A 24,414-nucleotide genomic window follows, 5' to 3' on the forward strand; every position below is an offset into this window, starting at 1 on the left:
ACAGAGAGGGCTGACTCAGTCTTAACACGGAACTCTGCGTTCCTAGAGAGGTGGTGGCACCGTGCTATGGGGATAACTATTAAATGGCAGCTAAGGAAATCATTTAGTTCACCAGTTTAACAAATTCAACAACGTCCATTAAACAATATTATTCAAAACTAACTACTTTGTTGCAATCTCAATGAGCAAACTATAGTAGCGTGATTTCCACAATCCCCAGTGCAGTTTGGTTTAATCTTGACCACCCTGTTTAGTTGGACAATTTGTTCTAACAGAGATGTGTTAATAGATATTATAACAGAGAAAAAAAGGATAAACACTCTGTAGCCACCCAGGTCATAATTTCACAGCTAAAACATCTACAGGAGTCAAAAAGAGAAGTCCAGCTGCTTTTAACTGAAGCTCATAAAAAGGGTAAACATTGTTAATCATAATAAGAGTTACCTTCAAACTTTCAATCATTTCACCTAATATCTAAGTATGGGTTATAGCCTTGGCATTAAAATCATCACACAGTTGTAGAGGGTTTATTCTGTTCATGTTACATCTCCAGACATAAATACAAATATTAAAGGATGCAATGGGCACTTTGTAAATAGAATAAAAACACAAATTTAATATACGCAAATATTTAAATATGTATAAACATACAGATGTATGCACATTTTCAGCAGTTCAACGCAAAACAGAAAAAGAAATGAAATGATCAATGTAAATTTACAGGCAATTGTAAGATGTATTTTCTAATTTGCCTGACATGAATAGTTAGTATGTAGCAATGGTCAAAATCAAATTATCTGTTTCTCCAGTTTATAGTGACATTCTGAGAAAAGTAGGGATTTGTTTCTAGCTACAATATGAATACACTGTCTTTCATAAAGTCACAATTTGCCAACCAGGCCAATACACAGAGGAAAAGAAATACCGCAACAACTCATTGAAAAACAAACAAAACAAAGTACTGTATCCATACATGCGAACTGGTAGGCTAATGTCAAAGACTTACATTCTTTTTCCTTAACCATTCCCTAAAATTTCACACATAAAGAAACTGCAAATATAAAATAAGCACCGATTCACAATATATTACACATTTGTAACTGTATAATATACAGCTCTGATACTATCATAGCTGACTAACGATTCTGAATCTTTGTAATTTGGAATAATTCTATAATTCTTACACACGCAACAGTGGTAAACCAAATAATTTGGCTTTTTGAAAAACAAAAAACTTGCACACCTGCAACCTGGAAAAAACAAACAATACACATCTTTCTTACCATTTTCAACTCCTGTCTTTTAAAGACTGCAATCATAGCATGTCTGTTATTAGATATTATTAGATACTATACAGTGGGAAAAATGTCTAGATATAGAAGAGATTACATGTTTAAGGTTGAGTCGAACTTTTATGACACTGTGATGCTTCCAATATTAAAAATAATTTTAGATGCAGCCATCAATTTGCCAAATTACTACATTTTAGCAATGCATTACTTTTGCACCCATTCATTATAGAGATGAAAGGAAAATACAAACAGCTGGCCATATCTACAGTAACATAATAATTTCCATTAAAAAGGATTATTTAAGTATCTATGTGAAATAACATGATTAGAAACCATTAATTTACATTTGATTGTCATTACAAAATATCTATAAATCAAAGTTATCTATAAGGTATAAAAGCAGAACACATATTTCTAAAAAATACCATCACAAAGAAATCTGAGAATGCTGTATATCATTTGTGGCAAGGCCTTTGAACAGTATGACACGCCGGTTCACATTATACTTTACTGTGTACATGTTTGGATATATGGCTACATGCCATGCCAAAATCTACAGTTTAAAAGTACAGCAGGTGAACGCAATCTCACCGACACCTTTACAATTGAACGCAGTAGCCAATACTGCATAATAGATTCTGCCTTTATGAGAGCATATAATGTTCAGTTTGTGTTTAGATTGCATCAGAGAGGTGTTGATTTTAGCCTATGATAATTTCTAAAAGTATGGCTGTAAAATTACCATTGAGTTGAATAACACCTCTGTGACAAAGTGCAGTGTCATTGTAGTGTTCAACAACAACTGAACACTACAAGCATCATCAAAGTAGTAATGTGTTGTAAGGCTATTATTATTCGTCTGATGTTCATGAAATTGTGTTCACCCCTCCTGTATATTGGCCACTATGTATTTACATTAGACATTTTTTGTCTACTGAATGAAAAAGTTTAAAGGTATATATTATTTATTTGAATTTTGGCCTGTTATTGTCCCATCACCATGCAACTGCCACACAAAATCTGCACTGGCATTTTTATAAACCCAAACAGCTTCACACGTTGACTTCAAGAAGGTCCTGCTTAGTGAAAGCTCAAGCCACGTTGTTTGTAGGACAACTGGACAACCTGCAGCGTGACAAAAGTCCAGTGTGCGAAAACAGCAGAAGAAAATTCAAATTCAAGCTCAAGCTCTCCCTCTAAGTTTTGACAAAGTGTTAGAGAGGCAAACATTGGTGTCTCACACGCCATTTGTGGTAGTCCATTTCACTCCATTCTGATTTTCACAGAGAACAGTCATTTCATCCTCCAAGGAGTATGATGTCGAATTGTCCTCTATCCGATTCACGTTAAAACATTGAAACATTGAGAACCTAAAGACAAAAAACATAAATCAGAAAGCCATAATCTAACATACAAGAAAAAAACAAGCAGCAGTTTAAGTCAGTATCCACTGTCATTTCCATTTTCAGTCAGCATTTGGGACTCCTGTTTTTGTTTAAACAGTACAACATTCAGACTAATTAATCCAAGATTGAGAGAGAAGTAGTGCAAAATGTGCTTGAGCAAAATCTCAGCTGTTCTCCATGATGTAGAAGGCTAATAACATTCCAGAGCCATCTTTTACCCTCTGATGGGAGGTGAGCATGTGATACTCAAAAGACTGATTTTAATGAAGCATTCGTTCAATTTGCTATCTTATCTGACTGTATGGATAACAGATGATGTTCACTATTATCACCAATATATATGTAGAGGTATTTTAAGAAGTGGAATATGCTTACCGAATCATCCATGATGGAAGATGGATCAAAGTAGTCTGGCTTTAGTTCGGTTCTTTCTCTGCGATTCTTTGATGCCGGCTGAAAAGTAACAGCTCAGTCAGCACCGTGCAGCATAAAAATGATATTTGCATTTGTACACTGAGGACAGATGCAGAGAAAAATGTGGACAGTTTACCCAGACAGGGCATAATCCTGTACTTTTACTCATGTGCAGATTCTTAAAATTGCCCCCACAAGGAAGCAATAACTCAAATTAAGTTTGTTGAAATGTGATAATATTTTCATACATCGCATTTCAATCATCAAATTAATATCTTCTGTTGCTCTTGTTTTGGGTCATAAAGCTATACTTTTACTAACCTTTAAAAATACTGTGGTTTTTACATTCACTTGAAATATTTCTAGAAGGAACGGTCTGTTGGCATTTTATATATTAGCACAATTCAGATGAACATTTCTTAAATTACCAAATCAATGTCCATTGTGTCGAAATCCATGCCCTCATTGATGTCCTCCAAGCGGTCCTCTGATGACATCATCACATCCTCCACTATTGGCTCCTCGTCATCCTCCATGAGTCCAGAACCGCGACGACTGTAGAGTGCACAAAAGAAACTTGTCAGCAGACTGTACTTTTTCACTGACTGTTCTGTCAAAAACGATTAAAGTAACTGTTAAAATGTATCAGTGTGCTCTGAAGGCATGTGTCATCTTACATTGCCTGCTGCATGTGGTTCCTCATCTTGGCATAGTGCATGCTAACCCGCTCCTGCTGCTGACGGGCCTCAGCTTGTTGCCTCTGTGTCAACATCCAAGTGACCTGGGTGCTGTAGGAAAGGATTCAGTACATATGAGTTCACAATATTCATAATTTAACAGAAGTAGCACTACATACTGTAAACCACATTTACATATATTACTGAAAAGTATGGCAATGTCGAAAGGCTTTTGTACTTGTAATCAATGGCAGCTTGGTGTTGATGGTGGGGCTGTTGCTGAGAAGGCAAAGCCTGAATGGGATGCTGCTCTGCTGGCATGGTGAAGGTGTAGCTGTCCTCTGGCCTCATCTTCTTCGGATCCCTCAGCACAGTTGAAGTGAGGTGAGGAGAATGCATCATCACTGGCATCTGTACATTCTGCTCACGGTTCATCCAAACTGCATCACTACTGCTGCAGCTGTTCTCTTCTGCAGGACAAAATTATTCATTACACTTCCTGAATTTTTCTGAATACATGCAGCAGCCATAACAGTGTTTTTTAGTTATTACTACACTGAAAATGGATGGCATATAAGTATCATAAAGGAGTTTGTAGAGGAGATTCATGAGAGAATGTATGTCCCCTACTGACTGATATAGATGGTTGTGTGATAATTGAAGAGTGGAAAAGAGAGTGGGGGGGGGGGGAAGACGCAACATTTCTAAATTCGAGTCTATGTATTTGCAAACTACAAACCCACTTTCAGCAACTTTACACAGCAAACTGGTAAAACTACGTATTTAAAACGGGTCTGAGGGCACAAAATACATTAAACAAGCTCCCTTGTCATTCATGGTGTACACCTATCAGTGTGTCCATTTCAATATGACCAAACTAGCCTGAAACTGTTTTGATCAGTTACATCACAGATCAGTTCCTACGGTACCTAAAGCAAATCTCGGTTTGTCAAAGCATGATAAGGTCAGAAGTGCTCACCTTCAGGCAGTTTTCTTTTGCTAGCAGTGGCTGGCTTGGACTTCTTACTCCTGACAGTGGACCCTCGACTGCTGATTCCACTGATTACAGACATGGTGTCATCGTCCCCTCCAGCCTGCAGTGAATTCCTGTATGAGATGAGGGGGAGCCAGCAGTCCTCTCTCTGCAGGGCCATCTGAAATGTCATGAATCGCTCCAAGTACATGTGCCTGAAAAAGTTGGAATGGCAGTCACTCCTAGAGCCCTTTCAGAGTTCCTCATGAGGTCCACGCTCACATTACACATTATGCCTCAAACTTACACTGTCCTCTTGTCCTGTCGGATGAGTTTGCTTGAGAACTCGCTCAGAATATCCAAGAATGCTAAGTTCAGAGGTGGACTCCCTTCTCCTTGAGGACTAGGCTCTTTAAAGGCAAATTCAATTCCATCCCTAAAGTAAAAACAAACAAAAAACTTTGCTCATTCAAGTACAAATGTCATTTTAGGAGCTGTGTTGCATGCAGAGATGTAAATGACAAAGTTTTGACTGAGGACAGTTACTCACTTGTGCAACATGGCAATAGCTTCCCTTGTCTTCAGCTGATCCAAGCCAAAAGTCAGTGAGAAGCGTCGGGCCAGCTCCTTTATGCCACAGAAGGCTGACGATGAGCGATCAAAATTGAAGCCAAGTTCAGACAACATCTCGTTGAATAACTGCAAAAGGTAACAACAGATATAGACTTTTAGCACCTTTGTTTATTGACCAACTGAGAGGTCTAGACTTAATGTAACTGTGATCTGCAGGAATGTGTGTCACTGAACCCTAATTTAGTTTTATGTTATTATGTAGTCTGTGGAGTCCCCATCCGGGTCAAGAATCTTACATTTTGCAGGCTCAATATGAGTGTCTTCGCACACTGTATTTTGTCGATTTGTCTTGTTTTGCTCATGGTCTCCTTGATGATATCACCATAATCGTTGTAGTACTGGGTAAAAAGACAAGAAATGTTGTCAACAAAAACAGCAGAACTGTAGGAATTCTTTATAATTGCAAAAAGGATTTAGACTTACCCTCATGTACTGTTTAAATATGTCTGCTCCAGTGTTCATCTCCACAACATTGTAAATGATTAACTTGCAATAGGCAGCGAGAAGGTTTCTTCGCTTGTGCAAAGCCTCGATTTTACTGGCTTCATCATCTTGCTGTCCATCTGAAAAATACACAAAATACAAATATTAAAACAATAAATGCTGAGTTACTATTTCTCATCTTTAAACCTACATGTGGTGGGTTAATACGAAGTTGGGTAATTGATTCTTGCCTGTGCTGTTGTTGTCATCATCCTGATCAATGAAAACTTGATCCAAGATGAAGTTGAGCAGCTCTGCCTGCAAAGAGGAGTCTGGCATGTAGACCAGAGACTCCAGATGTTCCCGGCCTGAAGACATAATTTGGTGGCTGAAGATGAGCAGCAGATCACAAAGTATGGTGAAGGCCTGGAATAAACACACAACATAAGCATTTATGAAAACACTAAGCAAGAAAGAAAGAAAATGAATCAAAGCCAGGAACAAAAGAAAAATCTGATGGATCATAATCTCACCTGCTCTTTGACTGCGGTGTTGATACTGTTTATGTAACGCTGACACATTAAGCAAAAAGCTCTCATTTGCTTTCTCAGGGTCACCATATCGCCCTAAAAGGAAATGTTCAGTTAGACAGTCCTGTAAGTGTACAGTACAATGCTTTTAAATTAACTGACAAACAGTTAGGATTATACAAGTACTGAGAGATTTACGTAAATGTAAAAATAATTGAGCAAAATTTGTTGAAAATTCCTGTTCAAGTTGAGAGATTTATTACTTTCTGAAACTACTGAACTATTCTAATGGTAGCTTTCTTAAAACATTGTTGTATGATAAAATAGAAGGTGTACAGCTGGTACCTTAAAACTCCATGTGGCTGGTGTAATAATGTAATAACTGTAACAACTCGCAGTTATTTACTGTGATAACATACATGGAATGAAGTGGAGACTTTCAAATTGAGATACTGTAGTAAAATATTTATATCACATATGTATCCACAGAAATGTTCAACTGATCTCATATTTACATCACATTTTCATACATTTACTTATTCCAGCTTTTATGCTAAATATCTCAGAATGCTTCATGATCAGTACCTTTATTGAACTGCCATCGGAGACCTTCGCTAGATGCCACAGGATGATGTAATGTGTGCACTGCATTGCATGAATCACAATCTGAATGGAAAAAAAATAAAGCAGATCAGATGAGCCACAATGTTTTACATCGTCAGAGTCTTCACATGGACTTGACTGATTTGGTAACTGCACAGGTTTACATACACTTTGCAAACATGGTTACTGCAAAGTCAAGTATACATTGAGCACGAAAGAAACAAGACTGATTGGTTACTTCTCGCTTTATTGTAAAAGCTTGGCTTCTTTTTATAACTGTAGGAGTGATAGAAGATGCTGGTTGCTGAATATTGTGAGTATGGAGTAGAGAACTACACTGAGATTGGCCACACGACCTAACGCGAATCTTGCAGGAGTGGGCGGTTTTAACTTTTCTGCAGGTGGGAGTGAGCAATAAACTGTGGGTGAAGTTGAAAAGGACCAGCACAAATCTGCCACCTTTGGGTTGATGCAACAGGTATCATCTTTCAATACTTCACAGTAACATAATGTGTGTTCCCCGCAGGACGGGAGACACAACATCAAAAGACACAAATTCAGTGGAAATGTTTATTGTGTGGGCGGAAATGGTCAGAATGTTTGCAGGTGTGGGTGGAAGTACAAAATACACATTTGCGCAGGGCTCGAACACAGAGAGACAAACAGACCGTAAGTCGTCCTCACAGCATAAATGGAACTGGATTTGGTAGTCAAATGTTGAGCCATGATTTATTATTCTAGAGGCCAGTATAATTTTCAGTCAGACCTTTCTGATAACATCCTGTCTAGAGTATATGTCAGATTTAATCCAAATAAAAAACTATCAGAAACTGTTTATCCACAGACATGGTCAGTGTTTTTCTTCTTACAATCCCAACTAACAATTGCAACTTAGTTAACCTTCATGGTCACTTAAGTAAATGTAAAGACACTGATAAACTACACGCTGGTTTATTATTTTAGGAATATTATTGACAAGTTCAGGGACAACTCTACTGTTAGGGCTGTAATACCTGTTCAGGCATATCCCCGTTCTGCAGACCTGTGTTCAGGAGCCTGTAGTTGCTGGTGAAGAGATCCCACTTAGAGAGATCATGTGCACTGAAAGCAGAAAATCAATCAAAGCAAATGACTATACAATATGCATTCATGCTACAATAGGAAACCAAAACATATACCCTAAACGCCAAACAGTATGACCGGAAGTGACTAGATGTGTCTCTGCCTTCAACAAGTAATGTATGGAAACCATAAAAACAAACTTGTGATTTTTTTTACTTGTGGAAAGCACTGATCTTCTTCAGTGTAGACAGAATTTGGTAGGCATCATCCTCATCTGGCTCTTCACACTGACAAACAAGAGATCAAACTGGTCAAATCATGAACATTTATCCCTGACTTGACATTCTTTAAAACAACCCCAAAAAAACAAACATCTTGCAGCACCTACCTCTTGAAGGAAGTCCTCCAGGAGTCTATTGAACTTGTCTACAAGCTCATCGAGAAGCTGGGAGCGGGCGATGTCTACGCGGTTGAAGATGGTGAACTCCTCGTTGCAGAGATAGTGGTAGGTGGTTGAGCAGGCCTCCAGGACCTCAGTGTCTGTGTGCTTATCCACAACCTCCCAGATTTGTCGTAACAAGGCATCCAAATGCTAAATGGAAGACAACACTGTTTCACTGCCACTGCCTATGATACACAATTTAAATTTAAAATTGTATAAAAATGTTTGAAAAGGTCAAAACCGACAAACCTTTTCTAAACGGCCAGTTGTGTAGATGTCGAGATCGAAGTACTTTGGTATTTGCAGTAAGTTGGTCACCTTATCGATATCAACACAGTACTATGGCAAGAAAAGAGAAAGCAGTTAGGTGGAGTAGTTAGGAATCAAACTCGTCTAAACAGGAGGAGAACACGAGTATTTACCTTTGCCAGTAACAGAGGCAATGCAACCGCAAACATCTCTGTGATCCGTGTCCGATCATCCAGCTGTGTTTTCTTCTCCTTTGCAGTCAGGACCTTTTCCGTGCACAAAACCCCCAACCACATTAACAACATAAAACCATTTTAGAAGTTAATCCTCTCTATGTGAAGCATGAAAACCTGACACTCACCCTCTTCCCTGTGCCTCTGCCTACTGGAGGGTGGCATTCACACGCCTGCCGAATGGCACAGAGCATAAGCTCAACCAAAGCTGTCTCCTGCCGATCAGTCAGAGCTAAAATATACATAAGAGTACTAATCAGAGAAACAAGTAGAGAAATAAAATGACACCTTGGCAACTAAATTCATTTTCCTTTTAAACTTCACCTAAAAATTTCAGCCTGTACTATCTAGGGCAGTGGTCTCTTACCCTCTTCTCCTGGCATGGGTTCATCCAGCAACAAGCTGATCATCGTCTCCCAATCTTTTAGCAGCTCTGACGCGCACTCCCACAGGCTGTCTACCAAGTAGGCTCCATGTTCATGCAGCTGTAAAACATCAAATGTAGAATGGAACTGAATAAAATAAAAGCCTAATGAAACAAGGCACATCCCTTAGCTAGTATAAATCTAGCATTTGATTGTATAAATTCTTCACAATGTTTTATTCTTTGTCATAAAGAAATTGTGTCGCAATGGCCAATTACGTTTGTACTTATTAAATCTAATCCCAAAGGAAAATTAGTCATAATAACTATTTTACTTCTAAAGACTCTAAAGATCTAATGAATTAAGTTATTAAGAATATTTCTATCAAGATGAGCAAAGGGTTAGTGTGAAGTCCTGGTCACCTCACTCTCCAAGAAGAAGAAGACAGTAGTCTTGATAAGGCTGCCATTGAGGCTCTGCCTGCCCCTCCTGGGTAATCCATCCTCATCAGGACCTCGGTGGCTGAAGAGCCTTCAAATAGCACAATAAAAAGGCTGTTAAAAATAGTTTGTGAAAGAAGGTGAAACAGAATTTTTACTTTTTTTATTTTTACATGTAACTTTGGGAAAGTCACAAAAAGGGACAAGCACTGAGCGTCAAACAGTACTACATGTTGTGGTTTCACAGGATTTTCCAGTTTGTGTTTCTTGATTGCTGTTTGCCAAATTCATAATGCACAAACACAATACAAATGTACGTGAAACGTTTAGAGATGGCAATGTTGTGTGCGTATGGTGCGTGTCATAGTGAAGTTACCGTGTAACTAAATAATTACTTGTACATAACACGTATGCTTTGGTGGTCTAAATATAAATTATTATTCCGTCAAGGAACATGGCGAAGTTACATGACGATTGTTGTCTTTTGTCTGTCTGTTCACAACAATACTCAAAAACAGACTAACAGATTTAGATCAAATTTTCAGGGAAGGTCAGAAAAGACACAAGGATCACCTCATTAGATTTTGGCAATAATGTGGATTATAGTCTGGATCCACGGATTTGTTTAAGATTTTTGAATCACTGTGAGATAACAGCACAGCATCACTGTAATTATGACTACAGGTAATCACTACATCAGCTATCTGCTGATGAACACATCATTACGATCCTACTACACATCGACTGTTGTAGACTTATGGGGACATATCTATTGGAAATGATACAAGGAGCAACTGATTAAATTGTAGGGGTGTTTCCGAGTCCCATCAATTCCCATTGCCCACTACATATTTAGGTCACATGATTCGGTCTCTGTACAAAACGTACATGCATAACACACGCCTGTGCTCAGTGCAAGGTCATTTTATCTGTTGGTACATCTATATTACATGGCTACATTATACACTGCCATGATTTCTGGTTATCAATAACTAATAAACAAATGCTGCATTTCGAAAAAAAAATGCTGCATCTCTGACAATGCCATATAGAGGAATGAACAGCCTTGGCGGAAAACTCGGCTCTCTGAGTGCTTTTCTAGTTTAGATATGCTTAGACACCCGCTTTACGCATTTTTCTTGTCGTTTCTTCATTCATTGTAATTAATTTAATAGCTAAATTGGCCAACACACCGGCATATTACTTTACACTTTTTTTTATCTTCTAAAACAGTCACTCCAGCACTCCAATACAACTGCCGTTATATTATATGAAACTGACAACAGCTGCCATCTTCCACAAAGAAACAAACTCCAAACATTTCAGAGCCACCTTCCAAGCATACAGAGTTCAATACCATGTAGCAGAGTAGATGAGGTGTAGAATATTCCTTTAGGTCCTTACTCCTCTTTAAGTTTACAGTGTTTCCCATGAATGTGGCACACAACTCAACCTCAACCAGACTGAGTGAGAAGCTAATCTGTGCAGTGATTCTGTCACAGCTACTACTGGCCGTAAAACCATATAATATGTTGGATAAATCATCTTCACTTTCAGTAGCGGCCCAGTCCTAATGAAGTTTTACACCCTCAATAAAACACTTACTTCTTAAACAGAAACTCTCCTGCTGAAACAGCGATGGGTCGGTGTGCTGAGTAAACCAGATGATATACACTCTCACAGTCCTCTGCTGTCAGAACCTCATCACTGCTCCTGTTACATCAAATGTGAACAGTCTCACTGATAAAGGCCAGTTTAATGAATTTGGGATTGACAAAGATGAACATTAGGAATTAGACTTATTACTATTAGTTTGCACCAAATATCTCATAGAAGCTTGTAGCAACAGGAAGAAAGCATGTTAAAAAATCTAAGAAAATAATACAGAATTTTAAAGACAACATCTGTGAGCCCTAAATTACATTGTTGGACCAATAATTCATGTAAATTGTGTTGACTATTATTATTCAGAATATGATTTCAGATGAGATGCAGAATGTTCCACTAAAGAAGAGAAGAGGTTACTCACTGCAAGACAAGTGTCAGAAGTTTAATGGCTTGCACTGCAACATCATATTCCTTATCCAGAGTCATAGAAACAATGCGATCCTGTCAGAGGAGTAAGTACATGTTTCAGATTTGATCTACACAGCATTAGATGCAGGTATAATGGCATCAAAATTACATCATTTACTCTTCAGCTGTCTGCATGTAAAGAAACCCCAAGGGAAACCTATGTACACTTCAAAGAATTCAAAGTGATGCAGCTGCTGGCTCACCTTGAAGCGACTTGTGAAGAGCTCGAGTCGAGGGCTGAGTTCTCTGTTGTAGTACAGGCCTTGCAGGGCAGTCAGGCACTTTAGCCGTACCTCCCCTTGCTGGATTCCGAGCAGAAATGCAAAAGATATTTACATCAGAATGTCAGAACCCAAGCGATAGTTTTCCACTGCCTTAATTAAACAGGTTAATTATTATCCACCTCTATAGACAAAACATGGCAATATTTAATGTTGTTTTATATCTTCTGCATTAGTATGTCACATTAGGTAATATCCTGAATATAGGAATGTCTGGCATATTTGTATAGTGTTAGTTGAAACAGCTGTGCAGCAATGGGGGACAGCTGTCAATAAAAAGTGACAGTTTTATCCAATAATCTGACACCATGGCAACAATGATGACAGCATCAAGGCACAAGATGACAACCCAGGAGATATTTTGCAGCAGACAGGTGTTTAACATACAGCAGTCAGACAAGAAAATTGAGAGCAGCAGACTGATATATCAAGCTGACTTTTGTGTGAACGGGAAGGTGTCCAACAGCGACACAAGCTTAAAAAAACCTGGCACACTAATCAACAGTCTGGATAAGCCTGCCAAGGAGTGATTTTATTGAAGAGTAGTGTGGAAATAAAGCCAAGCAGCTCGCTTATGCACAAAAAAGGCTTGAAATGCAAAAAATGGCAGCAGATGCTCTGGAGAGCGTCAGAATTTGAAATACTTGACCTTAATAGAGTTCAGTTTGTCAGCCAAAAGGGTGGAGAGCGCTACAAGGTTAAGCAATTTTAGAGAACAGTGCAACATGGTGGCGTTTCCTTTAAGGTTTGGGGATTTATTTCTGCAAGTGGAGTTGTAAATTTTGTCAGAATTAGGGTTCTCCTAAATACTCAGCAGTAGAGGCAGATTCTTATCCATCATGCACTACTATCAGGGAGGCATCTGCTTCACTCTGTAGCAGGATCCAAATGACTCCAAACATACAGACTTTAATCAACCATGTTAACAGATTAGAAGAACAAGAAGTCCTGCAGCCTATGACCATAATAAAAGAACAGAAGAATTGTGCAAGTTCTCCAAAATGCTTTCAACAAACTTCCTACCACGTACTGCAATTTGTATTAGGCTGATGCTTGTTTGTATTGTTTACCTATTCTGGTGATTTTAAAATCCTCCTTCAGTTCTGAGAGTATCATTTCTTCTAGTGCACGGCTGTATACACCTCCTTGCATTATTAGGGGCTCTCAGAAACATGTTTAAGTTAAATTTCTGCATACACATCAAACTGTTTTATCTGTTAGCCCACCTTGTCATGCATTGTCCAGCCAACGTACTTCAAGTAACTGTCATTGAGGAAGGCGTCACTGTACAACTTCATCCACATGCCGATCTCCTCAATACAAATAGCTCGGATTTCAGCAATTGCATCCCTGGCAAACACAAGAAAATGGATTTAACTCAGTCATTAGGCTAATAACATGATCCGTTGTTCAGAGAACCGCCTAAAGATTTTCCATTTCAAACTAAATAGCATATGGACTTTTTGATGTTGACAACATTTGACCACCAGAGGGAACCAAAATGCCATAAATGAACACTGAGAGGCCTCTTCACCTTGTGGCAAGACCAAAGTGTGATTAGAGGCTCATCTTGAAATCTTACACTCAACATGCAGTGTGAAGTCTATCAAGGACTCACTTACCGATATCTGTGAACAAACACTCCTTTGAAAATTGCGTTCATCATGTTTTCAATTTCATCTTGATTTTCTTGAAGCTGAAACACAAAGCGATACTTCAAATCATTTGTTGGAAAATGACAGAAAACAAATCCCCCTCTTCTGCCACTCTCAAATCACCACTATGGGTTTCAGGGGGGTTTTGTTCGAAAGCTTTGTTGGAAGTCTTTTTTAGTAATATTAAAGGGTAAGTTTAAAACTGTTCCATAGTTTTCTTATTCTGAAGAATTTTTTTTTAATTAATTCCAGGTAACAATGTCTTGGAAACCCCATTAGTTTCTTCTGATCTTTAAAAATGTCTTAAAGGTGCACACTAGTGAGCATCTACAGTAGACTGGATATGTGGGACTGACTCAAATTAAAATGTGTCCAAAACAAATGTGATGACTTCAACAGTTGTTGAGAAAAATGTTTTGTGAAATAAGCTTGAAGAAACTGCGGTGAAACAGATAATAAATAAGGAGCATAAATTAATTGTTAGTTTTTGTCTTTTCATGGTATTTGCAGATGAAGAAAGAAGAAAAAATCTGAGATCTTAGAAAAGTCTAGAGGATTACCAGCCTTATCCCATAAAAGTATGTTGTACATATGTGAAGTAGTTACATTTTAGTATCTCATCCTCTTTTTTAATTCTGCGACACTTAAATCATACAAGTGCACCTAGTCAAATTTCACCAGAGTCTCCTAACTGAGCAAATGTGTAGTAAACCTCTCATTTCAACCTGAGCTGTGCCATCTGTTCAGGAGGAGGTACACTGTCAGATGTAATTAGTTGAATATTTGACTCCTTTCAAGTTGCCATTTAAGGCCAATTGTTTCCTTCACAAAAATGTTTCCAGAGATTAAAAAGAAGAATTTCAAAACATGCAGTGCAAACTTAATATTACCTTTTACAGTTAATACACTAATGTTTTTCAAAATTTGATTATTAAAACTCAAAGCTGTACTTGTAGGTGTTCTACAAAATTGTATTTCAGACTTCAGTGACTTCATTTAGATACCGATTGTCTACTTTACTTGATAAGTTTGGGGTTTCTTGTATTACTGTACGTGAATTTACATTTTAATAAATTTTTGGAAAAAAAAAATCCTCCTTATACAAAGAATGTTCATATTTTCATCTAACCAAGTGTGGTAACACCTGTTTACTGTTTGCATATGTCTTCTTTGTTTATTGTCCTTTTTTTTTATCCTTGCTTTTGTAAAGTGACTTAATGCCAGTGAAGAAAAGCATCAACCCTCAATGATCTCTCTGAATAAAGTTTGAATGAATGAATGAAAAATTCACCACTGTCAGCATAGTCAAATCAGACGACATGAAATAAGCTGAAAATATTAACAGGACGGCTGCGAGTGACGCGCTATCAGAGCAATGATGCACTAATTACAATGATTTCACATGACATCTGATTGTGTCAGTCAAGCACTAAGACTAATGTGACACTGAGATATTAGATGAGAGAATAATAAGCGTAGAGGAGGGGATGTTACACTGCTGGCATGAAAACCCCGAGGCAGCTGGCCGAGTGAGAGAATGTTCTCGCAACTGTGCTGACATATAAAAATAAAGTAACAAGGTTAAAAAAAAATAATTAAAATTTGGGTTTCCCATTTAAACAACAAATGATTGCAAATGAAGACATGATGTCTGCCTTGTGGAGGAGTTTAAATAACTATAAATTGGTGAATGCCACAAATTCTCTTCAAGAACTCATACATGTCATGTGAGAACAAATATGTTTGTTCAAGTAATTGCTTGCTTAGGTTGTAGTATATATTTATATCAGTTTTATACGCAACCAGTACAAAGTTCATCTGAATGGATACCAAAATTAAGTAATTTAAAAGATGCTCAATGCAAGCTAACATGCATTTTTTCTCCAAAAAAGAGTAAATGTGCATAATGGGTGATGGAAAAATGATGACACATATCAAACGTTTTGATGTAGCACATGTTTAACTCATGACTGATCAGCTGCTTCTGCTTCTTTCATATTCTTTGCTTCCAGACAGCATGAAACATGGCTAATATTTACAATTAGCCTGATGGAAAACATTTCTTGAAGCCTTCTCTCCATTTTTCTCTGACTTCTTTCTCTTCTTCAAGGTCTTTTAGTAGATGGACAACTACTGGTTTTGTTTCGGGCTTCTTCTTATCTGTTTATTACAGCCATGCGTGATGTAGCCTATGTAGTCAACTTTTAATGACACTACCCAGCCTAGTTCATTTATTTCAAATCAGTTAATGAAAGAAAGTCTAATTTATTTCTTTTGTTTTGTAATATTGCAAATGTTTGCTTGGTATTTTCTTGATAACTGTACAAAGACATGGCTAATGTCAAAATGTACTTGCAAGTGTTATGACAGCTCATCATTTATTCCTCTCACCTCTTTACGCTTCTGTAACAGGAGCTCCAGCCTATCATTGGCTCTTTTTGCAATGACCTTGTTCCTCTCTGCCTCATACTGTCTCTGTGTGTTATCCATATTGATGCTCAGGTTCAGAGCGACGTTCACCAAGGCTGTCATCAACTTCATGGCTGGAAAAAACAGCACATACAACCCAGAATGAACAACAGCTTCTAAACGGTAACAATGTACAGATATGCGAGGAGCAGAAATGTAGAATACCACATTAAAACTGACCTGCTAGTGTGCTTGTATGTCTAAATGCTCTGACCTGTGAGTCAGACAGGCCGGTGAGTAGTGAGATGACCGTGTCCATCATATACTCATCATAAATGATGCTGTACTGACACTGCCGCACCAGAACTGCAATGAAGTCACAGAAGCTTATCCGGAACTTCTTCCACTGTGGTCCTGAGAGAGTTAATGGATAGTCACCGCTGTCCTGTTTGATCAGAGCAGAGAGATATTTAGAATATGTCTTCTTTATAAAATTAAGATATGCTCATTGACACAGCCTGCATCACCTCATCAAACTCCTCTGTCATTTTTCGGATGATTTCAGAGTTCTGCATATTTCTGAACATCTCTCCACTCACAGCACCTGTGTGAACAATCACAATGGCAGCAAATTTCAGCACGTTAATTTGATTTTAGGCACCACAGTTGCCCGTATTTAGACACATCATGTCAGATAGCTACCTTTACAGCCAGAGCACTGAATGAAGAAGTTGATTAAGTCCAAGAGAGCAATGTCCCTGTCGTGTTTGTATGCCTCGATCCAGTCATCAACAACAGACTAGAAAATAAACACGTAACCACACACTTTTACCACATCATTTCTTAATACATTAAGCTCATTTACAAATTTGAAAAACTTCATTTCAAGAGAAAAGAAGGGTGTCCCAAAAGCACTGTTGACACTGCTGATTGTCCAGAAACTGCAAACCACAGGCACCACACCAGTGTAAATATTTGAGAATTACAAAGCAACGGGATGAAAATGAGACGAAAGCACAAGACAAGACTGTTGAACCCACCTGTGTGGCACTCTTTCCCATTTTAACCACCTCAAATAGGGTCATATTCTCCATCCCATTCTCCTGATGGTGACCATTCACCCAGCCAGCACCAGCAACCCTCCCTGCTCCCCCACCTTTGGCCCTCTCTCCAAGCGCCTTCTTCCCTTTCTTGGCTGCCTGCTGGGGGGAAGACGTTCAGTGGAGGATAAAAATTGGACTGTGTTTGTATAAATGTGTGTCTGAACTGAGTATCTTCTGTCACAGTGTGGAACTAAATCACATTACAGACAGCTCAAATAGACAGTGAAACAGCATTAGCACGGCTGCTTTATGACGTCACACTGTTTCTACTCTGTGTTAGCCCTGTGAATTCCCTGACTTTCATCCAATGCATGCTGTGACCCTGACTTCACATGTGCATGTGTAAAAAACGAGAAACATACCATGCCTTTCGCTGTCCTGGCATTTTTGCCATCAGGATCCTCAAGATCAGTATCTGAAGACAACTGAGATTCTGCCTCTCTGCACGTAACACAAAAAGCATTACAACCACGAAACGGAATTCACACATAACAATCATGGTCACTGGGTAACATTATAGCAAACAAAGACAAACACAAAGAAAAAACATTTAAAGGGATGTTCAATTTATCAACACATTTCTGCAACACACTGCTTACTGGGGAAACTGAAACTCTGTGTGCAAATCCTGCGCTGCTATCATTTCTTTAACATTTTTTGGATCTGCTGGAGTAGGTGCTTCTACTGCTCCGGACCCCAAACAAGAAGGTATCTCTTCAGAAACACCTGAAAAAAAAAGATAAATGACAACAATCTTATGTAGGGTTCAGCTGAAGACCTAGTATAATACCAAGGGATAAAGCAAGCATATTTGTTTGTGATGTGAGAGCGAGTAGATAAGGCCTTAATACCTAATTTACAGGAGACAATCGGTACCCAGATAAACTGTCCGGATTAGTGTGTGTGTTGTAAATGCATTAACATCACAGTGGGATCAGAATGCAGGCGAATTAGCCTTACAATCCAAATCTGATCACAATAATCAGTAGTAATCAGACATCTATAGCATTTATGGTGCTGTAAGTATTCATATTTAATACACCTGTACCTTAAATTATTTATTTGTTGATTCAACTGCTCTACATGTTTTAATTTTTTTTTATTGAAACTGAATTGAATTGGGGAAGAGCAATGCACAGCAAGACTACATTCTGAAGAAAAAAAAAAACACATCAGTTTGAGTGTTCTCCTATCTCGGCTTCACGCTCATAAGTCACGTCTGCCCGACAACATGTACAGCAGTGGCAATAATATTATCTCATCTGTAAGAAAAAAAGAGCCCATAGAGCAGAATTGCTTCTCTGGGATGTAGACTGTCTGCTGGAAAGACCCACCTAACTAAATGGTATACTGGGACCAATTAAAGAGCAGGTACAATCGAGACTATGGGAACGTATTTTCAACTCTCTCTCTTTCCATTGATTAAACCTTAAAACTCATCTCTATGTATCAAAGTTTAATAGTTAGAAGCGTTATCCAAAAGAACAGTCCTTCCTGCCTTAAAATAGCTTGGATGTAACTCCAACACTGCTTCCTTCCTGCCTCTCTTTCTACCCACTCCTCTGCTGCTGCAGTTCAAGCACACCAGCTCACACTGTACTATTATCCTATGCTACACAATGCAAGATGTGATAGTGGAGTAATTCCTCCATACATGTCTGAACTAAAAATGAATTCTGAAGTGAAACAGAAAGTCCCAAGTTAACAGGTTTGGTTTCCTAGGTTTGTTACGTATAAAACGCTGGGAGTCTGAATCTGTGCTTTTGAAATTGTCATGTATTGACACACTGCAGCTTCAAGGTGGAAACAGCCATGACTCTGACTGCTTAATTCCCATGATATGTCTTCTAACATAACAAAAACACCATATGGATATGCATACAAATTAAAAAAGTTGAGCAGAAGGGATCTCTAATAAGACATGTAGTAGTACAGAACCATGCATCGATATCATTATCCAGAGTATAGCTAGAATCTGATCAAATGTTACACAAATGTGAAAGGGAACTAAGATGTACTGGCCTTCCTAGTCCCATTTGAACAACCCAGTGAGCCTGCCAGCATGCCATGATGATAACAAACATGCAGAGATACCGTGTTTGATAAAATCCTGGACAATAGCACAGCATTTGCAGCAGCTCTTCTAAATTCACATCAACAACCGTGATAACAAGGCACTGCAGTTTATGAATGAGTCAAGCGTCTGTGAGCACAAGAAATCCCTGAATACTCTTTTAAACACTGAGGCAGCAGGTCCCATTTATTGCATGGCAGCAGTTTAGCTGCTCAGAAAAAAAAATCTTTTTTAGTGACTCATTCCCCTGATACAAACAGTAAACACTGCTCATTAACTCGTCTCTTTCTAGCATTATGGCTTTGTTGCATTTATACTCAAAATAGGACTCTATGTGCAATGTGCAGTTTTTCAGTGTCAGTATTGTGCATAACTATTCTTAAAGCCAAACAGATGAAAAGGGTGCACTTTAATTTGCAAAGCTTGAAACATGTTAATAACACAATTAATACAATTTAGCTACTTTGTAATCTCATTATTAGAATTTTGGTCCTGTCTTTTTAATCTTTCTTTCTAGTTTTTATTTAATTCTATTGCAGTCTGCATCTGTTCTGTGTTATTATCAGCTTTTCAGCCATCTGTAAAGCACTTTGAACAACACTAACCTGTCTGAAAAGTGCTACACAAAGACTGATCGATTTGATTTCAGAGTCCTGGTATCGTACATGCGCCCTGTGTCACATTGCAGGGCCTACTGGGACATGTTTGAATTCAGAAACTGAGTTGAGGTTATTAGTAATGCTGGTCTGTCAAAAAAGCAGCTGTAAAACTAGTTGCATAGATAGAAAATTAATCACAAGTAACTTTAATATCTGGGGGCATTTGTTTAAGGCAGTTGTTAATCTCACACATCCTAGTTCCAGCTTTTCACATCTTTTCAGCTCTTCCCTTGTTTGGACAAAATGCCAATAAACAAAACAAACTATCTAAATATCTTATGAAATTCTGTGAATAAAAAAATTTACTGATTAATATAGCTAATAGTTTAATGAAAGAGAATTTTTTGTAGCATACCCATTCTGTAATTATTGTTCTCAGTTAGCCAACCAGCCACACTTTCGTTACAAACTTTCCTTGGTCATCACAATGACTCACTTCCACTCTCTATTTTACAAACCGAGAACTCACAGACCTTGTCGTTATCTTTAATAGTAGAGATAATTCTAAGCTTGTAAAGCGGTTATTTTACGCTGCCAAAGTGCACAGTTTAAAACAAAAATAACACCTTTTATAATATTTTTTGTCATCCTGTTAAAGATTTTAGTTTTCTATGTTATATTCCTGCATAGTACTGACATAATTCAACAATTAGCTGATGAACATTATGATGATCAATACCAGTTATGACAGTTTAATAACAGTTTGTCATTCACCGAACAAAAATACCAACGATTTGCGATCTTTACGGTATTTTCATACTGTACTTTTATATTACTAGGATGTTTCGCGGTTCAGAAAGGGCTTTATGGCGGTGACTATGCACGTCAGCAAGCATCATTTATTGCCGCACAGTAAAGGAATGAGCTTGTGTTTCCTTCTTGACAAAAGGCACCAAAAATTCCTCTATGCAGGGAAAACTCTGACAACACAGAACACAGTTTTACATTACTGTTAAACTGTCAGGTTTACGGACTGGTAATCTGAGTAAAGTAGCCTCTTGGCATCAATTTGGACTCTAGTAGCAAATGTTAAGGATCCATCCAAACTAACACCTCTTACACTTAGACTCAGTGTTTGTAAATGAGCACTGCATTGGTCAAGTCCAAGTCAAAATTGAAAGTGTATGCAGCCGAAAATGAAGTTCAAGAACCAGATATGAGCTACTAGTAGAAAGCAAGCTTAAAGAAACTAGAGCACATTTTGCGTGGTGAAATTGCAAATATGAATGGAGTACGTCTTTCATAACTGACATTGGTTTGTCTGTCTGTTTATTCAAAAACTGACAAATGGATTTGGATAAAATTTTCAGGGAAAGTCAGAAATGACACAAGGATCAAGTGGTTAGATATTGGCAGTGATGTGATTTATAGTCTGGATCCAAGGATTTAAGATTTCTGTATCATTGCGAGATAGCAGCACAGTGTCACTGTAACTATGACAACAAGTGAACACTACATCAGCTGCCTGTTGTACTACACATTGACCGTTGCAGACTTGTTGGGACGTATCCCTCAGAAACGATACGAGGAACAACTGATTAAATTGTGGGGTCACACGATTCGATAACCGTGCATACACGTAACACACGCCTGTGCTCAGCACAACATCATTTTGTTTTGATTCTATAGTACCGTGATTTCTGAATATCAATAACTAATAAACAAATGCTGCATTTGTGACAATGCCATATGGGGAAAAGAACAGCCTTGGTGGAGTACTGTGCTCTCTGAGTGCTTCTCTAGTTTAAGAAGCTCATGAAGCTGGAGACAAGAATACAGTAATGAATTTTCTGGGTCCACAGTAAATAGACAGTAGTAACCTTACTATCCATGAGACATATGGTTGAGTTCTAGTTTAATCACAATGCCATTTAAATTAAAGACAAATGTACAGAAGGTTAAAGGCTTATTTGTAACAGAATAGTGATATTTAATGCCTTCAGTTCAACACACTGATAAACATTTAGACACATAATTCACTTAAAGATAGTTGATTTTGCAAAAAAAAAAAAAAAAAAAGTGTTTTCATGCTTACTGCAGAACAAACTACTCCACCTGACCCTGCAGGACAGTCTGTCTGTAGAGATTACACCCACAAACATGATAGGTAGAGATTGTTTTCTGCTGAAGTACAGCTACTCAAGGTTTAGTACAGGAATGTGATATAATTCGTAATTTCTAAGTTATATAATTCAGTTAAGCAAATAACTTTAAGGTGTGTAGATGCAACTGCTTGATAGCTTCAGTGCAACTTTGTGTTATTTTAAGCGAAAAAACTATGAGGATGTGTTTGCTGTAACTGGCATTCCCAGCCAATAAAATCTACTAGAAACAGGCTTGTTTTTTTTTGTTTTTTTTACACGCAGGGCCTGACTTCTCATTCTGAGCTCCATAAAGGGGAACACTGGACTGAGAACGTCAATATCACGTTAGTTACTTCTTTTGAAAAGTCATGTAGCATAATTCCAAGTATTTATGACAGGTCAGTGTCATAATAAACTCCAATGTCACCTACAGTCTCAAACAAAATTGTGACAGGCGCAGTTGTAGACTTCCGAACTACAAGCAGTCACAGATGTTTGAGAGGCTGCTGACTCCTGTTCACTCTCATCTCTTCCTGACGTACCGTCTCTGCTACGACGGCCGAGCAGCTCTCAGGCTAATGCGTGCTAATCTGACTGAGATATGATGTTAGACCGATGCGTTACCGCTCTGTCTAGTTGGATACCTTTACACAATCTCTTTAATTAGCTCATTATTACCGAACTACGATTGTTATGACTCATATTCACTTTTTTGTTTCATACATTTTCAGCGTCACATTAGTTGCTAGCTTCTCTTGCATTGCCGTTAGCTGTAGTTGGCTAACATGACCACTAGCATACTTCACACCTGCTGAAACCACATGTCACAAGTATTATTCAAGATATTTTTAAATTATTTTGATGAAGTCGTTTTTGCGTTAATGATTCTTGGTGACACTGGTCTCAAATTCCTGGTCGGCTGCCCGTAAAGCAGCATCAATGACAAACTCCCTGGATGTTAACGTTAGCTATCCGCCATTTTACAACTTACCTCGTTTTAATTCAAAGACGGACTGAAACCAAATATTCCAAACGTTGCGGTCTTTACACAGAGGATGCTTTCGTCAATTCTCTGCACGAACTGTCACTTCCCAACTCTCAAAAATAATAGTTTTATTTGCTAGCTAACGTTAGGAAGCTCCTTGGTGGCTAATATAGCAGGGTACAGTATGTTTTCGTTGTTATGCATGCAGCACACACACCACCTGTCGGCGGTTCAGAGTCCTGCAGCAGAGAGCAATCAGCCCTGGTCTCTCCTGCTGCCATCACAGCGTGGCGGAGAGTCACTGTGTTGACCTGCAGCTTCTACATCCAGCCTCAGGCCGAGTCTTTTCACATAGCACTGTAGCTCCACAGCCGCAGATTTAGTACAAAGTTAACTAATTTCTTATTTCGAACCTCAAATCAAATTCTCTAAAATGTTTTAAGTAATTTTTGAGAATTTCATATGTTTCCAGATCTGGGATTTCTTTGTATTTTCATGTTCTAGAACGTATTACCTCAGAAGTCACTATAAAGGTTTAATGTTAAGAAATATGACTCTATGGGGGTTATATTTCATGAAACCTGGTAAGGACACAGATAAAATTGTTTTCAGTACATCCCAGTGATTGTATCTGTCCATCAGGGGCCTTTTTAAAATTACTGGCTCCTGAAAATGAAAGAAGTGCTAAATTTTCCAACAACTATTGGGGTCCCACAAAGTTCCAGTAAAAGTACATATCTATGTGTGGATGTATTCATATTTCTACAAAATGAAATGAAAAAAATACAGTCTTGTGTTGACATTTCACCAACTCTCAGGCCCTGACCTGTTGTCAGACAGCCTGTGTATATGACAGTAAGTGGTGGCTGAAGAGAACAGGATGTCAGGGGAAGGTTTATGCACCCTAGTGGGGCAGCAGCATCGCTGAAGAGGTCTCCATCTGATGATATCAGTCCATATGCCATTAGTACATGTTCTGTCACCCACCCCAGCTCCAGTGATTATGAAGAAGTGCAGACAACACAAACTTGACATTTGGACCAACAGAGACACTGAGATGACCTTTGTAGAACTCCTTTTCTGCAAATGTGAAATATCCATTCAGCAAAAATGACTCTTTTGTATTGTTTTCTTTTGTTGCTTTTCACACAGCATTGATATCCTGTTGTACTTGTCTTGTTGTTGCACCCCGTGCCATGATGTGTTTCAAAAAGCATAAGATTTATTGTGATATGTGTTGAATTATCAGTTTCTCTGTTCAGTGTTGTACTGGAACATTCAGTAAGACAATATAAACCTCTTATGTTGTTAAATTTCAACATGAAGACAACATGGAGGCGACTTGT

General features: G+C 38.3%; 1 protein-coding gene across 2 annotated transcripts; it reads right to left on the bottom strand.

The window, feature by feature from the left end:
* Positions 1-511: 511 nt before the first annotated feature.
* Positions 512-23,299, bottom strand: stag2a (stromal antigen 2a). Of its 2 annotated transcripts, none has more exons than XM_022188309.2 (34): positions 23,075-23,299; positions 17,866-17,992; positions 17,629-17,707; positions 17,204-17,362; positions 16,866-16,962; positions 16,691-16,767; positions 16,404-16,608; positions 16,146-16,297; positions 13,722-13,795; positions 13,326-13,449; positions 12,022-12,120; positions 11,772-11,851; positions 11,348-11,455; positions 9,725-9,833; positions 9,305-9,422; positions 9,066-9,169; positions 8,878-8,970; positions 8,705-8,794; positions 8,402-8,605; positions 8,230-8,300; positions 7,965-8,052; positions 6,934-7,014; positions 6,352-6,444; positions 6,070-6,244; positions 5,819-5,958; positions 5,632-5,733; positions 5,313-5,461; positions 5,070-5,198; positions 4,769-4,977; positions 4,028-4,259; positions 3,790-3,900; positions 3,541-3,667; positions 3,074-3,151; positions 512-2,662 (listed from the first exon to the last, which is right to left on the bottom strand). In XM_022188309.2, exons 2-34 carry the CDS (start codon positions 17,907-17,909, stop codon positions 2,639-2,641), a joined length of 3,825 nt encoding a protein of 1,274 aa, XP_022044001.1. In that variant the 5' UTR covers positions 17,910-17,992; positions 23,075-23,299; the 3' UTR covers positions 512-2,638. The 2 variants fall into 2 exon arrangements, with proteins under 2 accessions (XP_022044001.1, XP_022043994.1); XM_022188302.2 differs by having other exon boundaries at positions 17,204-17,365.
* Positions 23,300-24,414: the final 1,115 nt, after the last annotated feature.

The sequence above is a fragment of the Acanthochromis polyacanthus genome, chromosome 17 (genome assembly GCF_021347895.1).
Source record: "Acanthochromis polyacanthus isolate Apoly-LR-REF ecotype Palm Island chromosome 17, KAUST_Apoly_ChrSc, whole genome shotgun sequence".
Lineage (NCBI taxonomy): Eukaryota > Metazoa > Chordata > Actinopteri > Pomacentridae > Acanthochromis > Acanthochromis polyacanthus.